The sequence below is a fragment of the Ambystoma mexicanum genome, chromosome 8 (genome assembly GCF_040938575.1).
Source record: "Ambystoma mexicanum isolate Mex_15411 chromosome 8, UKY_AmexF1_1, whole genome shotgun sequence".
Classification (NCBI taxonomy): domain Eukaryota; kingdom Metazoa; phylum Chordata; class Amphibia; order Caudata; family Ambystomatidae; genus Ambystoma; species Ambystoma mexicanum.
Window position 1 is genome coordinate 303,531,110 of NC_090929.1, and position 12,207 is coordinate 303,543,316.

At 50.3% G+C, this 12,207-nt stretch overlaps 1 protein-coding gene across 1 annotated transcript; it reads right to left on the bottom strand.

Annotated features, from left to right (window-relative positions):
* Positions 1–488: 488 nt before the first annotated feature.
* On the bottom strand, positions 489–10,127 carry LOC138471858 (glutamine synthetase). The gene is made up of 7 exons (XM_069609716.1): positions 9,992–10,127; positions 7,850–8,025; positions 5,251–5,412; positions 4,626–4,772; positions 3,404–3,531; positions 2,074–2,273; positions 489–1,536 (listed from the first exon to the last, which is right to left on the bottom strand). The coding sequence occupies exons 2-7, from the start codon at positions 8,013–8,015 to the stop codon at positions 1,215–1,217; spliced, it is 1,125 nt and encodes a 374-aa protein (XP_069465817.1). The 5' UTR covers positions 8,016–8,025; positions 9,992–10,127; the 3' UTR covers positions 489–1,214.
* Positions 10,128–12,207: the final 2,080 nt, after the last annotated feature.

A 12,207-nucleotide genomic window follows, 5' to 3' on the forward strand; every position in this document is an offset into this window, starting at 1 on the left:
AATCCCCGGCAGCCAGGATCTAGAGCAGTGGTATGCCAAGCCCCTCGGAGTATAAATGTCGAGCCCTCGTGCAACAATATTGCTGTTAAGCCTCCTAGATGCCATTTCTGCTAATCATGCCCATTAAAAGCAGGCACTGTTCGAGTCTCACCCCTCCCTCCCCGCCCCGACCCCCCCATCCTCGAAAAAGGGGATGTTTTCCAGGGCCAACGAAGGCATTTATAACACAATGTGTTTGCATAGGAGGGACTGGGTGGACTCCTCGCCGACACGGATGTAACCGCCTACTGGAAACCCAGCCCAATGCAGCATAGTTGGAACAGAGTACAGGGTTGCGCCACACCCACGGGGGCTTCGGGCTAGACCACTCATTCAACGCCTCCATCACACCACTTGGTCTGCTGTCTGTAGGTTGCAACACCCCACATCCACCCAAACAAAAACAAATTGAAACAATACAAACTAAAAGAAAAACAGAACCATGTCAGTCAAAGTTTACAAATGTTTTTTATTAAAGTTCACATATGGTTAAAACATTTTCCAGCAGCATTTTAACAGATATTTACAACAGGGGAAAACTAGGCTACAGCATTTTAAAAACATGATATAAATAGGCAGAGGGTGTAAAAATCCCTCAATACTAAAAACTAGTGACTGCCATCTGTTTGGACCAGCTGATAAATGATTAAGTGCAGGGTCAGCATCTAAAGACTAGACACCCCAAGCAGGGGTGTCTAGCCAGGCCATTCTTAGCATTAATCCCCTACGAATTTGGTAGGACTAAAGATGAGAACATCTTGCCATTAAGCCCACGTGGGATCTAGAGCAAGGAGTTTAACTGAATTACAAAACCTAAAAGCTCAGCCAGTCAAAACACATGCAGCCATATCCATAGCATGAAATAACTGTTCTGCCTGCCCCCCCCCCCCCCGCCCCAGCAATGCCCAAACAGTATTACAGCCATAAAACTATGCACAATCTGTCTTGAGCCAATATTCGGCTCTCAGAAGCCATCAACAGAATTGGGCACATGGCAAACTGGTCACATCCAAAGTCCTGCCATGGTCCTCAGTGAAGGTTGAGAAACATGCAATAGAGTTGGTGAATTCGTACGCAACTAGGAAACTGGCTCGAAAAGGGACCATTCTACAAACACTAGAGTGAGAACTCTTGTAGAACGTACAGGTAAAAGGCTAGAATTGGTGCAAAAAAATTCAATTCTTGATGTAGTCTATGCACTGACTGCCCGTTTCATTGAGAATTGTGGTCCTCACCAAGGCCTCGGTCACTACATAAGGGTCACAATTTGCTGATGGCCGCCGGTCTTCAAAGTAGCCAAAGCCTTCCTGGCCCACCTGGCGTGGAATACGGATGCTGGCACCCCGGTTGGCAACACCAGCAGAAAATTCATGGATGCTGGAGGTCTCGTGCTGCCCAGTCAACCTCCTAGAGTTGTCTTTTCCCCCACGTGGGTCATACACACAGATGTGGTAGTCGTGCCGCTTGCTCAGTTTCTCAATGGCATCCTCGATGTGTCTAAAATAGAAACAGAAGGTCACATTGGGACATTCATGAAGACAGTGCAGAATGTGGCCTGAACCCACATGTGTCCTATGCTTTAGCTATGGGTAGCTTCAGTGCAGTGGGCCTCCCACCACCAAGTGGGAACCTGAAGCATTATAACAGCCCATAGGGATCAAACAAGACACTGTGGCATAAGCTGCTGAACACCGCTCTGACCCCCTGAGAAAGGTCGCCCGCCCAGAGAAAGGAATGGTATATGCAGATGGTCCCACTAGGCAAAATGTCCACAGTATTAAAGTCAAGATTACACTAACAGGGAGATTCGAGCAGCGACAGCCAAATTACTGGTCAATACACTGAAAAATTGACCCCATTATTGTCCTGCACGTACGTCGTCAATTGAGCGGGACATAATAAAAGGGTAAACCAAGTCTGTTCATGCCAGTGACTAAGACACTACTAGGATATTGGCACAGCTACAAGCAGGCCCAATAACCTAGCGCTACAGCAAAGGTTGCTGGAAGACTAAACCATGCTCTAGATACTCACTTCAGACCGCCCGCTTTGCGCATGGCTTCCGTGCTGTAGTTGGTGTGGCATCCGGCTCCATTCCAGTTACCAGTCATGGGTTTGGGATCTAGTGTAGCCACAACGCCAAAGTCCTCACAGACCCGGTGCAGGATAAAGCGAGCCATCCATAAGTGGTCACCCATGGTAATGCCTTCGCATGGCCCAACCTGGAACTCCCACTGTACAAAGAAAAGTATAGCATTGGTTAGAGGCAACAGATCACAGCACTGCTCCAGCAACATTAGGCATTTTCTGTAATTAGGTTTCCGCCTCCAGGCAGGAGCACCACTCATAACCAGCAGGAACATACTGGCCCATTGAGAAATTGGTACACTGTTGGGAGATCTGCAAAGCAGATTGAACATGGATGGTCAGTCATGGCATACTGAAGTGCTCGTCTGCTTTACAAAGGCTGGCTAGACCAGTGCATCTTATAGGTAAAACTGGTTCTGTTCCTTACATTTTTTTTTTACACTACCGGGCAACAGACAGGCCGACACTGAAGCACCATTAGAAGTGTAGTGTACGTTATACGTTTCCCCTCCCATTATTTTGAAATTTCTCCGATTCGTAGTTCTGTTCACAATTGTCCATTATGCAAGATTTTCCACTTTTGTCCTTTTCTGTATTACAAGTTACAGATTACTTGGTTACAGAGCATAACATAGTTACAGAACAGTGGTATGGAAAAGTAGAAAAGACAAACAGCCACAATTTTAGAGCTTTGCAGAAGGCGAGGTGAGAGGGATTAGCCCTAGCGTGCGGGGCCAGAAGTTCCATTGCTGGAGGCAATGAACAGGAAGCTGCACCCCCTTCTTTGGAAGGCTTCATTTTGGAGATTGGTGTTCTGGAAGGCCTGGAGGAGTGCCTCGATTTTGAGAGATGGGGGAGCTGTGTGATTGAGACTTGTAGGGTGGCAAGTGTTTTGAATAGGATCCGTTTGTTGATGGGGATGTTCATGGGTATGCTAAGGGCTGCTCAGAGGGCACTTTGAATTATTTGGAGCTTGCATAGGCTTTTTACAGAGGACGGTATGATGTGCATGCATTGTTTTGTGCAGTCAACAAACCAGGCCAGTAGTTGAGTCAATCCTAAGGCAGCCACTGCCCCTCTTCACACAGACAGCAAGAGTATAAAGGTTTATTAGAATGACCATCAGGACAGGAAGTTTAGGCAGACTGTAGATGCAAGTAAGGGAGGGTAAACTGCCAGCTCTCGTTAAGGTGGTGGCTCGAATAGTCAAGTCCCCTTGCCGATAGGCATGCCTAGCTTAGTTGACGGCATGTTGCACTGCAAAGAGGCGACGTACCTGGGAAGGCATGACTTCTGCATTGGTGCCACAGATTTTGACACCAGCATATAGACATGCTTTGTAATGAGACTCCACGATATCTCGCCCATAGACCTTGTCTGCACCGACACCACAGTAGTAAGGCCCTAGAGTAAAGAAAATCAGGGTATTAAACAGTTTGTCAAAGCTGCCACTGCGAGCTGCACTTAACTCCTACAGAGTGCTGCTGCTCAACGCAGCAAGATAAAGACCATATGTAGCACATGCTATTAAACTAGTCTACCTGTGCAACCCCTTCTCACATACAAATTACGCAGCACCGAAGAGCATAAATCTAGGGCCCAACACGTCATTCTCCTCTGTGCAGGCTCTTGAAGACCTGGGCCCCGCTATACCGCCCTTAAAGAATCTGCACACGTTCACCCAGGTGCCATATCCAGCCCAATGTATTCTATGCAGGACAGGAGTTCAGAAGTGATCCACTTCCGGCAGAGCACCCAGTAGGGTCGGAAGAGGGGCCTACATCTGCATAAGGGAAGCGAGAAGCAGCACAGGTCGGAGCGATACAAGCCCACCAGCAGCATTATGCATGAACGGGGACCTTCAGGCCAACAGCCCAACACCAGGTTTGCATCCAGCTCACAACCACTGCTTTCTAACTTTAGTTGCTCCCGGTGGTCAAAAAAGAAGCAAAAACTAGTTAAACCTATAGAATTAGGTGCTGTGCCCCAGCAACAGTAAAAGGAAATTCAACCAATCATTCTTACTACCAGTCACAGCAACAGGTGTTGCCCCACCCTGTACATCATTTATCACTTCCGATTGTGCGTGGGAGGGAAGTTGTCAAGCAGAAGTAAAACAGCGCTGCAGTGTGGCTATGAAAACCATCACATTCTGGGACTAGTGGGCTACAAAGTTAGCGCCATCAAGATGGGTATGGGCGCAGCACGAGTCACACACACTCACAACTAGCAAGTATCAAAATATGACCAGCAGAGCAGACTGCCGCACGAGTGGATCATACACTGCAATGATTCAATGCTTAAAGGGGGCCCACGCCAAACCATCATAGATAACCCTGGACAGCATTCCTGTCAGCAACAAGACCTAACCCAGTGTTGGGGCAACCTAACGACCCAACTAGGAAACAGCCCAATTAAAGCAGTAATGGCCCCACGATCCAGCTCTACCCTGGCATGTAACATTCTTCCCTGAAGCAACCAGCCCCCGCCAGACTTACCTTGCGGTCCTGGAAAGCCGTTCTCAGGCCAAGCATACGGCCGCCCATTTATACCGAGCAGCGTGTACTCCTGCTCCATTCCGAACCAGGGGCAGCTGTCCTTCACCATCTCCATCACACCCTTACAGGTGTATCGCAGGTTGGTCTCTAAGGGGAGGGGGCGCAAAGACAGTTACAGAGGGAAGAGCAGATCACTGAAAGAGTACGTAGTCGCATTAATTGATCAAAACTAATCCCTTGGTGGCCAATGGTGTCTTGCAACATACTCATCCAAATGAGGTGCTGCGCCCAGACTATTGGGCCACGAATGGGTCTATGTCAATGTGAGCGTCTCTAGGTTATTAGGTGGGTTCGAAACATTTCAGAGGCAATCGGGCTCATCCAGAAATCCATTTTGTGAAACCTTGATTTTATAGTATACAAGATGAAAAGGCCAATAAGTAAAAAGAAAAGATGGTTCTCAAAACGGACATGCTATATCCTACAGGTGGCGGGAACAGACCCCCATCCTGCCCCCAGGGACATGGAAACCAAGTTACCAACTCCTGCTGTGCACTGGAAGGCGCACAAACGATGAAGTGTTGGTGCTGGGAGGGAAGCAAGGGTGTCGCTGGGCATTGCTCACCTGCGGGCTTCCTGTTATATTTCAGCACCTCACACATCACCAGCTTGTTGGGGTCCAGACAGAAAGGATCTCTGAACATCGCAACGGGCACTAAATACATGTCGCTGTTGGAGCCCTCTGCCTGGCAAGTACTGGAGCCGTCAAAGTTCCATTCGGGGACGTCTGAAAGAATAGGTGGTGGTTAGTTTATGTCAAGTCATTGGGATTTATGCTGCGCATTGCTTGCCATTGCATGGTTGCCACAGGAAAACATACCCAGTGCCCTTCCACGGGAAAACAATGCTGCGTCAGTACACAAGTAACGTGAATTGACCACAGGTCCCCCAAAAGGATTTGAAGCTGCCCCCACCCTCTTCACCACAGGACTGACAGGAAATGTCGTACACTTTCATGGCCCCGGAACCATTATTCGGTTTTATAACAACCGTGAAGACATTCTCTCAGTAACTGACTTGCCAAACAGCTTTTTTTTTTACACGATTCTCTTTTGCAGCAAAACAAAATGCCATTTACCACTAATAATTCACAGAATAGTGAATAAAAGACATGTGGCAATGCCAATAAAGGCGGCAGGCCCAGTGAACAGGTAAATAACTCAGCCATTGATGTATATGCCCCTCCCCTTTCCGCTCTATCTTGCCCCTCCCCTTTCCGTTCCATCTTGCTCTGTCAGCATCACCAACTTAAATTATTGTAGTCCGTGTAGTGATACGTCAGCGGTCGCACTGGAGAAAGTTTACACCTGACGTTTAAAATAAGGCACATCCTGGGGACATTCCAGCCCCAGTATCCCTGGGATGAAGATTACACGCCGCTATATGAAGCAGGCAAGCCCAGCGAGCAGCGGTTTGCATGCATTTAACCCCTCGTGCCCAGGTTGCCAAGACCATTCGGCTGAGTAGCAGTGTGCCGACTTCAGTACATGAAGCACGTGTGTGGGGTTTGTCAGCCAAGACAATTCTGCCAAAGGTTAGACATTAGAATCCACTCAAAATAACAAGCCCCCAAGGTGGGCATCCAGCGAGTTATTGGGGTGAAAATAGGCATCTCGCTGAGCATCAAGTCAACTTGGAGCATATGTTATTGTGAGCAGGGATTACGTGGCATCCACGTAGTGGAGCTCTGACCAGCAAGGAATACCCTCGTTCACCACTAGAAACACATGGGCTTTGGCGCAGTGGCCAGCAGGGTGCTCCAAGGCAAGCTCTGCAAACATGAGGGGGGGGGCGGGGTTACAAATGTACGTGTCGTGCGAAAAGGTCATGTTATGTACAGTGCTTGGGCCTGTCCTAACCAGTCCTCAGTACCAGCACTCTTCAACACCTGAAAACGGAACGGGGAAATCAAACAAGATCAAGGTGAAAATGAAAGCCTTTCATTTCACTTTATGGCAACGACTAAGCTTCTGCAGCCTTTGCTGGGGGAAGCAAAGGCTGCTCCTCCCCACCACCCCCCCAGTGGCCATAATGGCTACAGAAGAAAATGAGACAGGCACATACTGTGCCCTCAGCACACTAGGCACCGAACGGTGCTTCGGTAAGTGGACATCGCCAGTTTCCATTGGTGACCTCTAATGTAGCAGGGATTGATGTTGGAAAGCCTGGCAAGTCAAAGTAAGAGGTTTGTTAGCAGTTCCTTTCGACTGAAAAGTCAGAGCTCCGGTTACCCACCGAATTCCTTACTATGCAATTAAAGCAAGCAATAATAAAAAAACTCCCCATCTAAAGCTTAGTCACGCTTTACCAAGCTGTGTGCTTCCTGGCACATTTAAACTCATTGGGCATTGCCTGCCAACAGTGCCTAAAAGGGTGCAAAGGTTCAGCGCCAGTCAGTCACCAGAATGTCTAGCTTTGTAGCTAGAGTGCACCATTCCCCGACCCCCCCACCCCCATTTAAAGCACTGGCTATATAACCAACTACATTGGTGTCCCAACTCCCTCTAGGCATAATGGCTTTCATAACGCGCCTGTACACCGTTTCCAGGCATGACAACACAGGGAGGGAAACAAATGGAGGACAAGAAACGATCTTACTAGGCCTAGTGCGAGAATGAGAAGTGCAAAGGTCACAGGACAGCATTGCAGATCTGGTTAAGTGCAAAGAGCAATGGGACTGTAGAGGTTACAGCCCTAAGTGAGTGGTAGGCCCCGTGGGTGGCAGTGCAGGAGTGACCGAGGGTAGACAAGCAGGGGAAGAGAGCAAGCAGAGGAGGGAACTGCTGCTTTTGGCTCAAGTTTGAGAGGGGCAGGAAGGCACCTGCAGACGAGATAAATATACCACCCACTCTCTGGCAAAGAGAGTTGGAAGTAGCTGAGCTAAGGAAGACATTTAAGAACAGAGCGTTGTATGTAGTTCAGGCCCCGGCAAGCCTCGTGGACAATGCAAAGGGTCTTGAACGTGACCCTTGAAGCCATGGGGAGTGACTCAGGAGAGAATAGGGTCCCTGGGCTTGAAGCCAAGGACAAAGTTGAGCAGACCTGGATTAGTTGCAGAGGAAGGCAGACTGAGAAAGAGGCTGTTGCAGTAGTCCAGCCTAGAGAGAACCAGGGCTCTGGAGACAGTGATCTTTGGTGGGTGTGGGGTCTTAAAGTCACCTTACCTTCAATGCACTTGGGTTCTTTGTCCATAGTCCTTGTTTTACAGCGAACACCCTCGCCAGTTCCATCGACCCAGACATAAGTGACCATCACCTTGTCCCCCTGCGGCAGCTTCATGTACTGCTCCCTGACCGCCTTGCTCAGCTTTGAACTTAGAGAGACCGACATGGTGACAGACCTGCAGGGAAAGAAGTAGTGAACATCAGAAAAACAAGAGGCACCGTCCCTTGACAACCACCTCTCCACCTTTACCAGTTGCCCCACCCCAGCCAGGCCACGGCCCATTAAACAAGCGACAGCCATCGATTTTTGTCTCTTTAACACTGAGGGGTGCATCACTCATTACAACCGCACATTTATATTGCAGAGGGGCGGCCCTACCCCACCTTCGTTCAGAGGGTGGAAAGCCAACCCCTTATGCGGCGGCCATTACCCACTCGCCCCAGACCCATAGAAGGCAGCTCTGATCATTTGGACAAGTTGCAGCCGCCGTTCATTATCCCGGGTAACATTTTACAACACACCCTTTACAGCCGTCACGAAATCTATTCAGCCACTTTCAGAAAAGGGTGATTTAGGGAGCACCATAAAGTGAATTAAGACAAGAGCAGCCAAGTGATAGAAGACCGCGTTACCCCCCCCCCCCCGGCATCATACGGCGGCGTAGGAATACAGATCCTCGGCAATACCCTCACCCGACGACTTCCCGGCTCAATTATTAGAACCGGAGGTCGAAGTGCCCCCTGCCCCCCCCCCCCCCCAGCAGAATTTGCTTAGTCCGCGACCATATACTGTAATGCAGTTGGAAGCACCTAAAGTACACGGGGAGGCTATCATCCCAGCACAAATATTCCCACCAAGTGCCCCAGTTATGAGTGGGTCTAGACAGCGCGGGTAGGATGGCCAACCCGCACTACAAGGTAAAACACGAAACATGCTTGTTCACTTTCAGCAAACGGCGATTCGTTCGCCGCAAACCCGGGGGTGGTTGCCAATATGTAACATTTGTCTGCATTACTACTACCCCGCGAGTCCGTGCACTGCTTCGCAATTCAGATTCATTGGAGTGTATTGTAAAGTGGTCCCATTACCTAGACATCTTTTGGCTACTTTCTAGGGGACATGGCAGAGGTGAACGGCAGGGGTCTTGCGCACATGTGGGCTGGCAAAGCAGCCGATTCTCGCACGTCTACCTTGTTTGCGATACCTGCCAAGCCTCCGCTGCCCCCAGTGTGGAAAGCACTAGGCTGGCAGCATGTTGGCGCCAATAGAAGCTGCAATCCTAAAATGTGGTACATTTGCTAGTGGCCCCGAGGTAATCCCCCCGCCCCCGTGTGGCGACCTCGCCACATTTGGTGTGTGGATTTACCCCCCCCCCTTCCCTTCCCCGACAGGCGGCAGAGACAGCATGCTCAATGTTGAGGTGTTATGCTCTCCCCGTAACACTAGCGTCCCAGGCCAGCACTAGCAGGAACCGGCCGGATCTGCCCGGCTCACTTCCTGAAGAGTGGCCGCGTGGAGCCGGCCGGGCGGTTGGGGGTGTTTACAACATCCGAACACTATCTTGGCGCCTTCATTGGTAAACATCTCAAATTCTCGACATGATTTGTGCCCCCCCCCCCACTTCGCCCCTCACTCTTGGTACAGTCCAACGTATCTGTTGGGAATCGGGATAGTAAACCCTGCGCTGGCCAGGGCATTCACCACAGAAGCGACCGTAATCGCATTGCAGACTCCCCTCGCCCCCACCCCTACGGAACCGGATCTTAACCAGCGCTGGGCCCATCACCCCCAACAAAGCCGTGTCCATTCGCCCAGCGCTGGGCGGCACCGAACACAACTCAAGAAAGTCTACCGCTCGCTACGAAAAAAACGCTGGAGCCCGAGGGCACATGCCCGGCCGCAGCGGACTTGCAACTCGCCTTCACGGCATCACCCACAGTGGGATCCCTCCCTAACCTACCAATTTCAACGGGCGTTCTCCACCGCCAAAACACAAACTGTCGTTTTTTTTTCTCCGACCCCATCAAAACACAAAGGCTTACAGATCGTGTGGAAGCGGGCGCAATAACGTTTTCCTGCTGCCCCCCTACCCGTGCACCCAAATTCGCCAGGCGCAGCTGTTCCCTCTGCCCCATGCTCACCCGGTTGCTCTCTGCGTCTTCTACGTTCAGTTCAGGGGTTGGAAGTCCTAGCAATACTAGACGCCGGTCTTCGGTGAGCCTTATACCTTAATTGTAGCCCCTCCCACCGGCTAATAGAAGGGGAGGGGGCCTAGAGACGTGCTCCTGGATCCTCCTCTCGGAGCAAACAAGTCCCAGCCCTGGCTCTCCAGCCCTCCCACTGTTACCCCCCCCCCGCCCTGCAAGGAAACTTTGCCAGATACGCCCCATGTTGCAAGAAAGCCCATTCTCGATCCTACACCCCCAGCCTCGGTAGGTTGTGTTTTTTGAATCATTTTTAGTGTCGATGTTTTTATAACCTGACATTTCAGATTCCATTGTGTACATCTTGAGGTGAGAAGCAACCATGTAACAGCACACTGATAGTAGGTGGAACGAAAGGTGAAAGGTTCATAAATAAAAAGTGTGTTTCCTAAAACAACGTCCGTCCGTTTTCTTATGTGTTTGTTCTTAGAATTAATATAATTCATAGGCTTTGCAAAGTGTTTTCACACAATATGGAAACGTCTACGCTCTGTTCCCTTGACCGGATCCTTTGGAAAAACCGTCTACGAGGTGGTCTGTGCAATGTTGAACACAAAAACGCAGCAACAGACATGTTAGGAAGCCATCGAAGCGAAACGGTGGCGTACGATTTTTAACGTTTGTATTGACAAAATACAATGGATTAATTTCTATCTGTGCCACGTGAGTGCCTATATTGTGTTGGGACATTGGGCCTCATTCCAAGTCGGGCGGTCCAGTAAGAAACTGATGGTATTTGTGGATACCAACACTATACAGGACCGCCCGATTACGGGTTTGATGGTGGGGCACCTGGGTTACCAGTTAGCCAGGCACCCTACCGGCAATAAAAGCAGTAGGTGGGGGGTAATGGTGGCAAATCCCTTCATGGAGTCCTACTATGGGACTCCATGAATACGTATGAACACAGTCTCGTCGGCACTAGTAATCCGGCGGCAATGCTGCCGGACCTAGTGCCAGCAAAGGTAAGTACCAAATGCCGGTATCCTGGCGGCTCTACCGCCTGGAAACCAACAAGGTAAGAATGAGGCCCATTGATTTAAATTAAAACAGCAAAGCTCATTGGCATTTTCCCTCTCTTCCCAATAGACTAATACATCCCCCTGTCTTTCATATCCACACGCGCTCCTGGCAACCATTCAAACAGGAGAGGTGCGCTGTAAAAATCCCAATTGGGTAAAGTAACATAACATATGGACATATGGACCTTACATAGCAGACTTTATAGCAGAAGCGCAGTGAGCGTTGCTCCTTTGTGCCCCTCTGTATTTTTTGTTGAACATTTGCACAGGCCCTTCGTAACCCCCGATTGCAGCCCGCTCCCTCCCTGCATCCTCTTCCTGTTTCCCTTCCCTCCCGCATCCCGACCCGCCCACCGTGCCCTGATTGGTCCTGAGGACCGTGTTTGTAGAGTCTAGTAACTCCCGTCTCCACACCAGCTTCACTTGAGAGCAGAACCGCGGTGAGTGTTACTCCTTTGTGCCTCGCTGTGCTTGTTGTTGAACACTTGCGCAGGCCCTTCGTAAACCCTGATTGCAGCCCGCTCCCACTCCCGCACCCTCTTCCTGTTTCCCTTACCTCCCACCTCCCGACCCACTCACCGTGCCCTGATTGGTCCTGCGGACTGTGTTTGTAGAGTCTAGTAACTCCCGGCTCCACTTGATAACAGAAGCGTGGTGAGTGTTGCTCTTTTGTGCCCCTCTATATTTTTTGTTGAACATATACACAGGCCCTTTGTAACTCCTGATTGCAGCCCGCTCCCTCCCCGCACCATCTTCCTGTTTCCCTCCCGACCCGCCCACCGTGCCCTGATTGGTCCCGAGGACCGTGTTTATAGAGTGTAGTAACTCCCATCTCCACACCGGCTCCACTTGAGAGCAGAACCGCAGTGAGTGTTGCTCCTTTGTGTTCCGCTGTATTTGTTGTTGAACATTTGCGCAGGCCCTTAGTAACCCCTGATTGCAGCCCGCTCACACCCCCGCACCCACTTTCTGTTTCCCTTCCCTCCCACCTCACGACCCACCCACCGTGCTCTGATTGGTCCTGAGGACAGTGTTACCAAAGCCATAACTACCCATCCCAGGGCAGCCCTCTGCCAGTGCAGCTCTTTGGCTAAGGGCCCTAGGGCGGCTCCAAAAGGTGCGGCCCCAGGT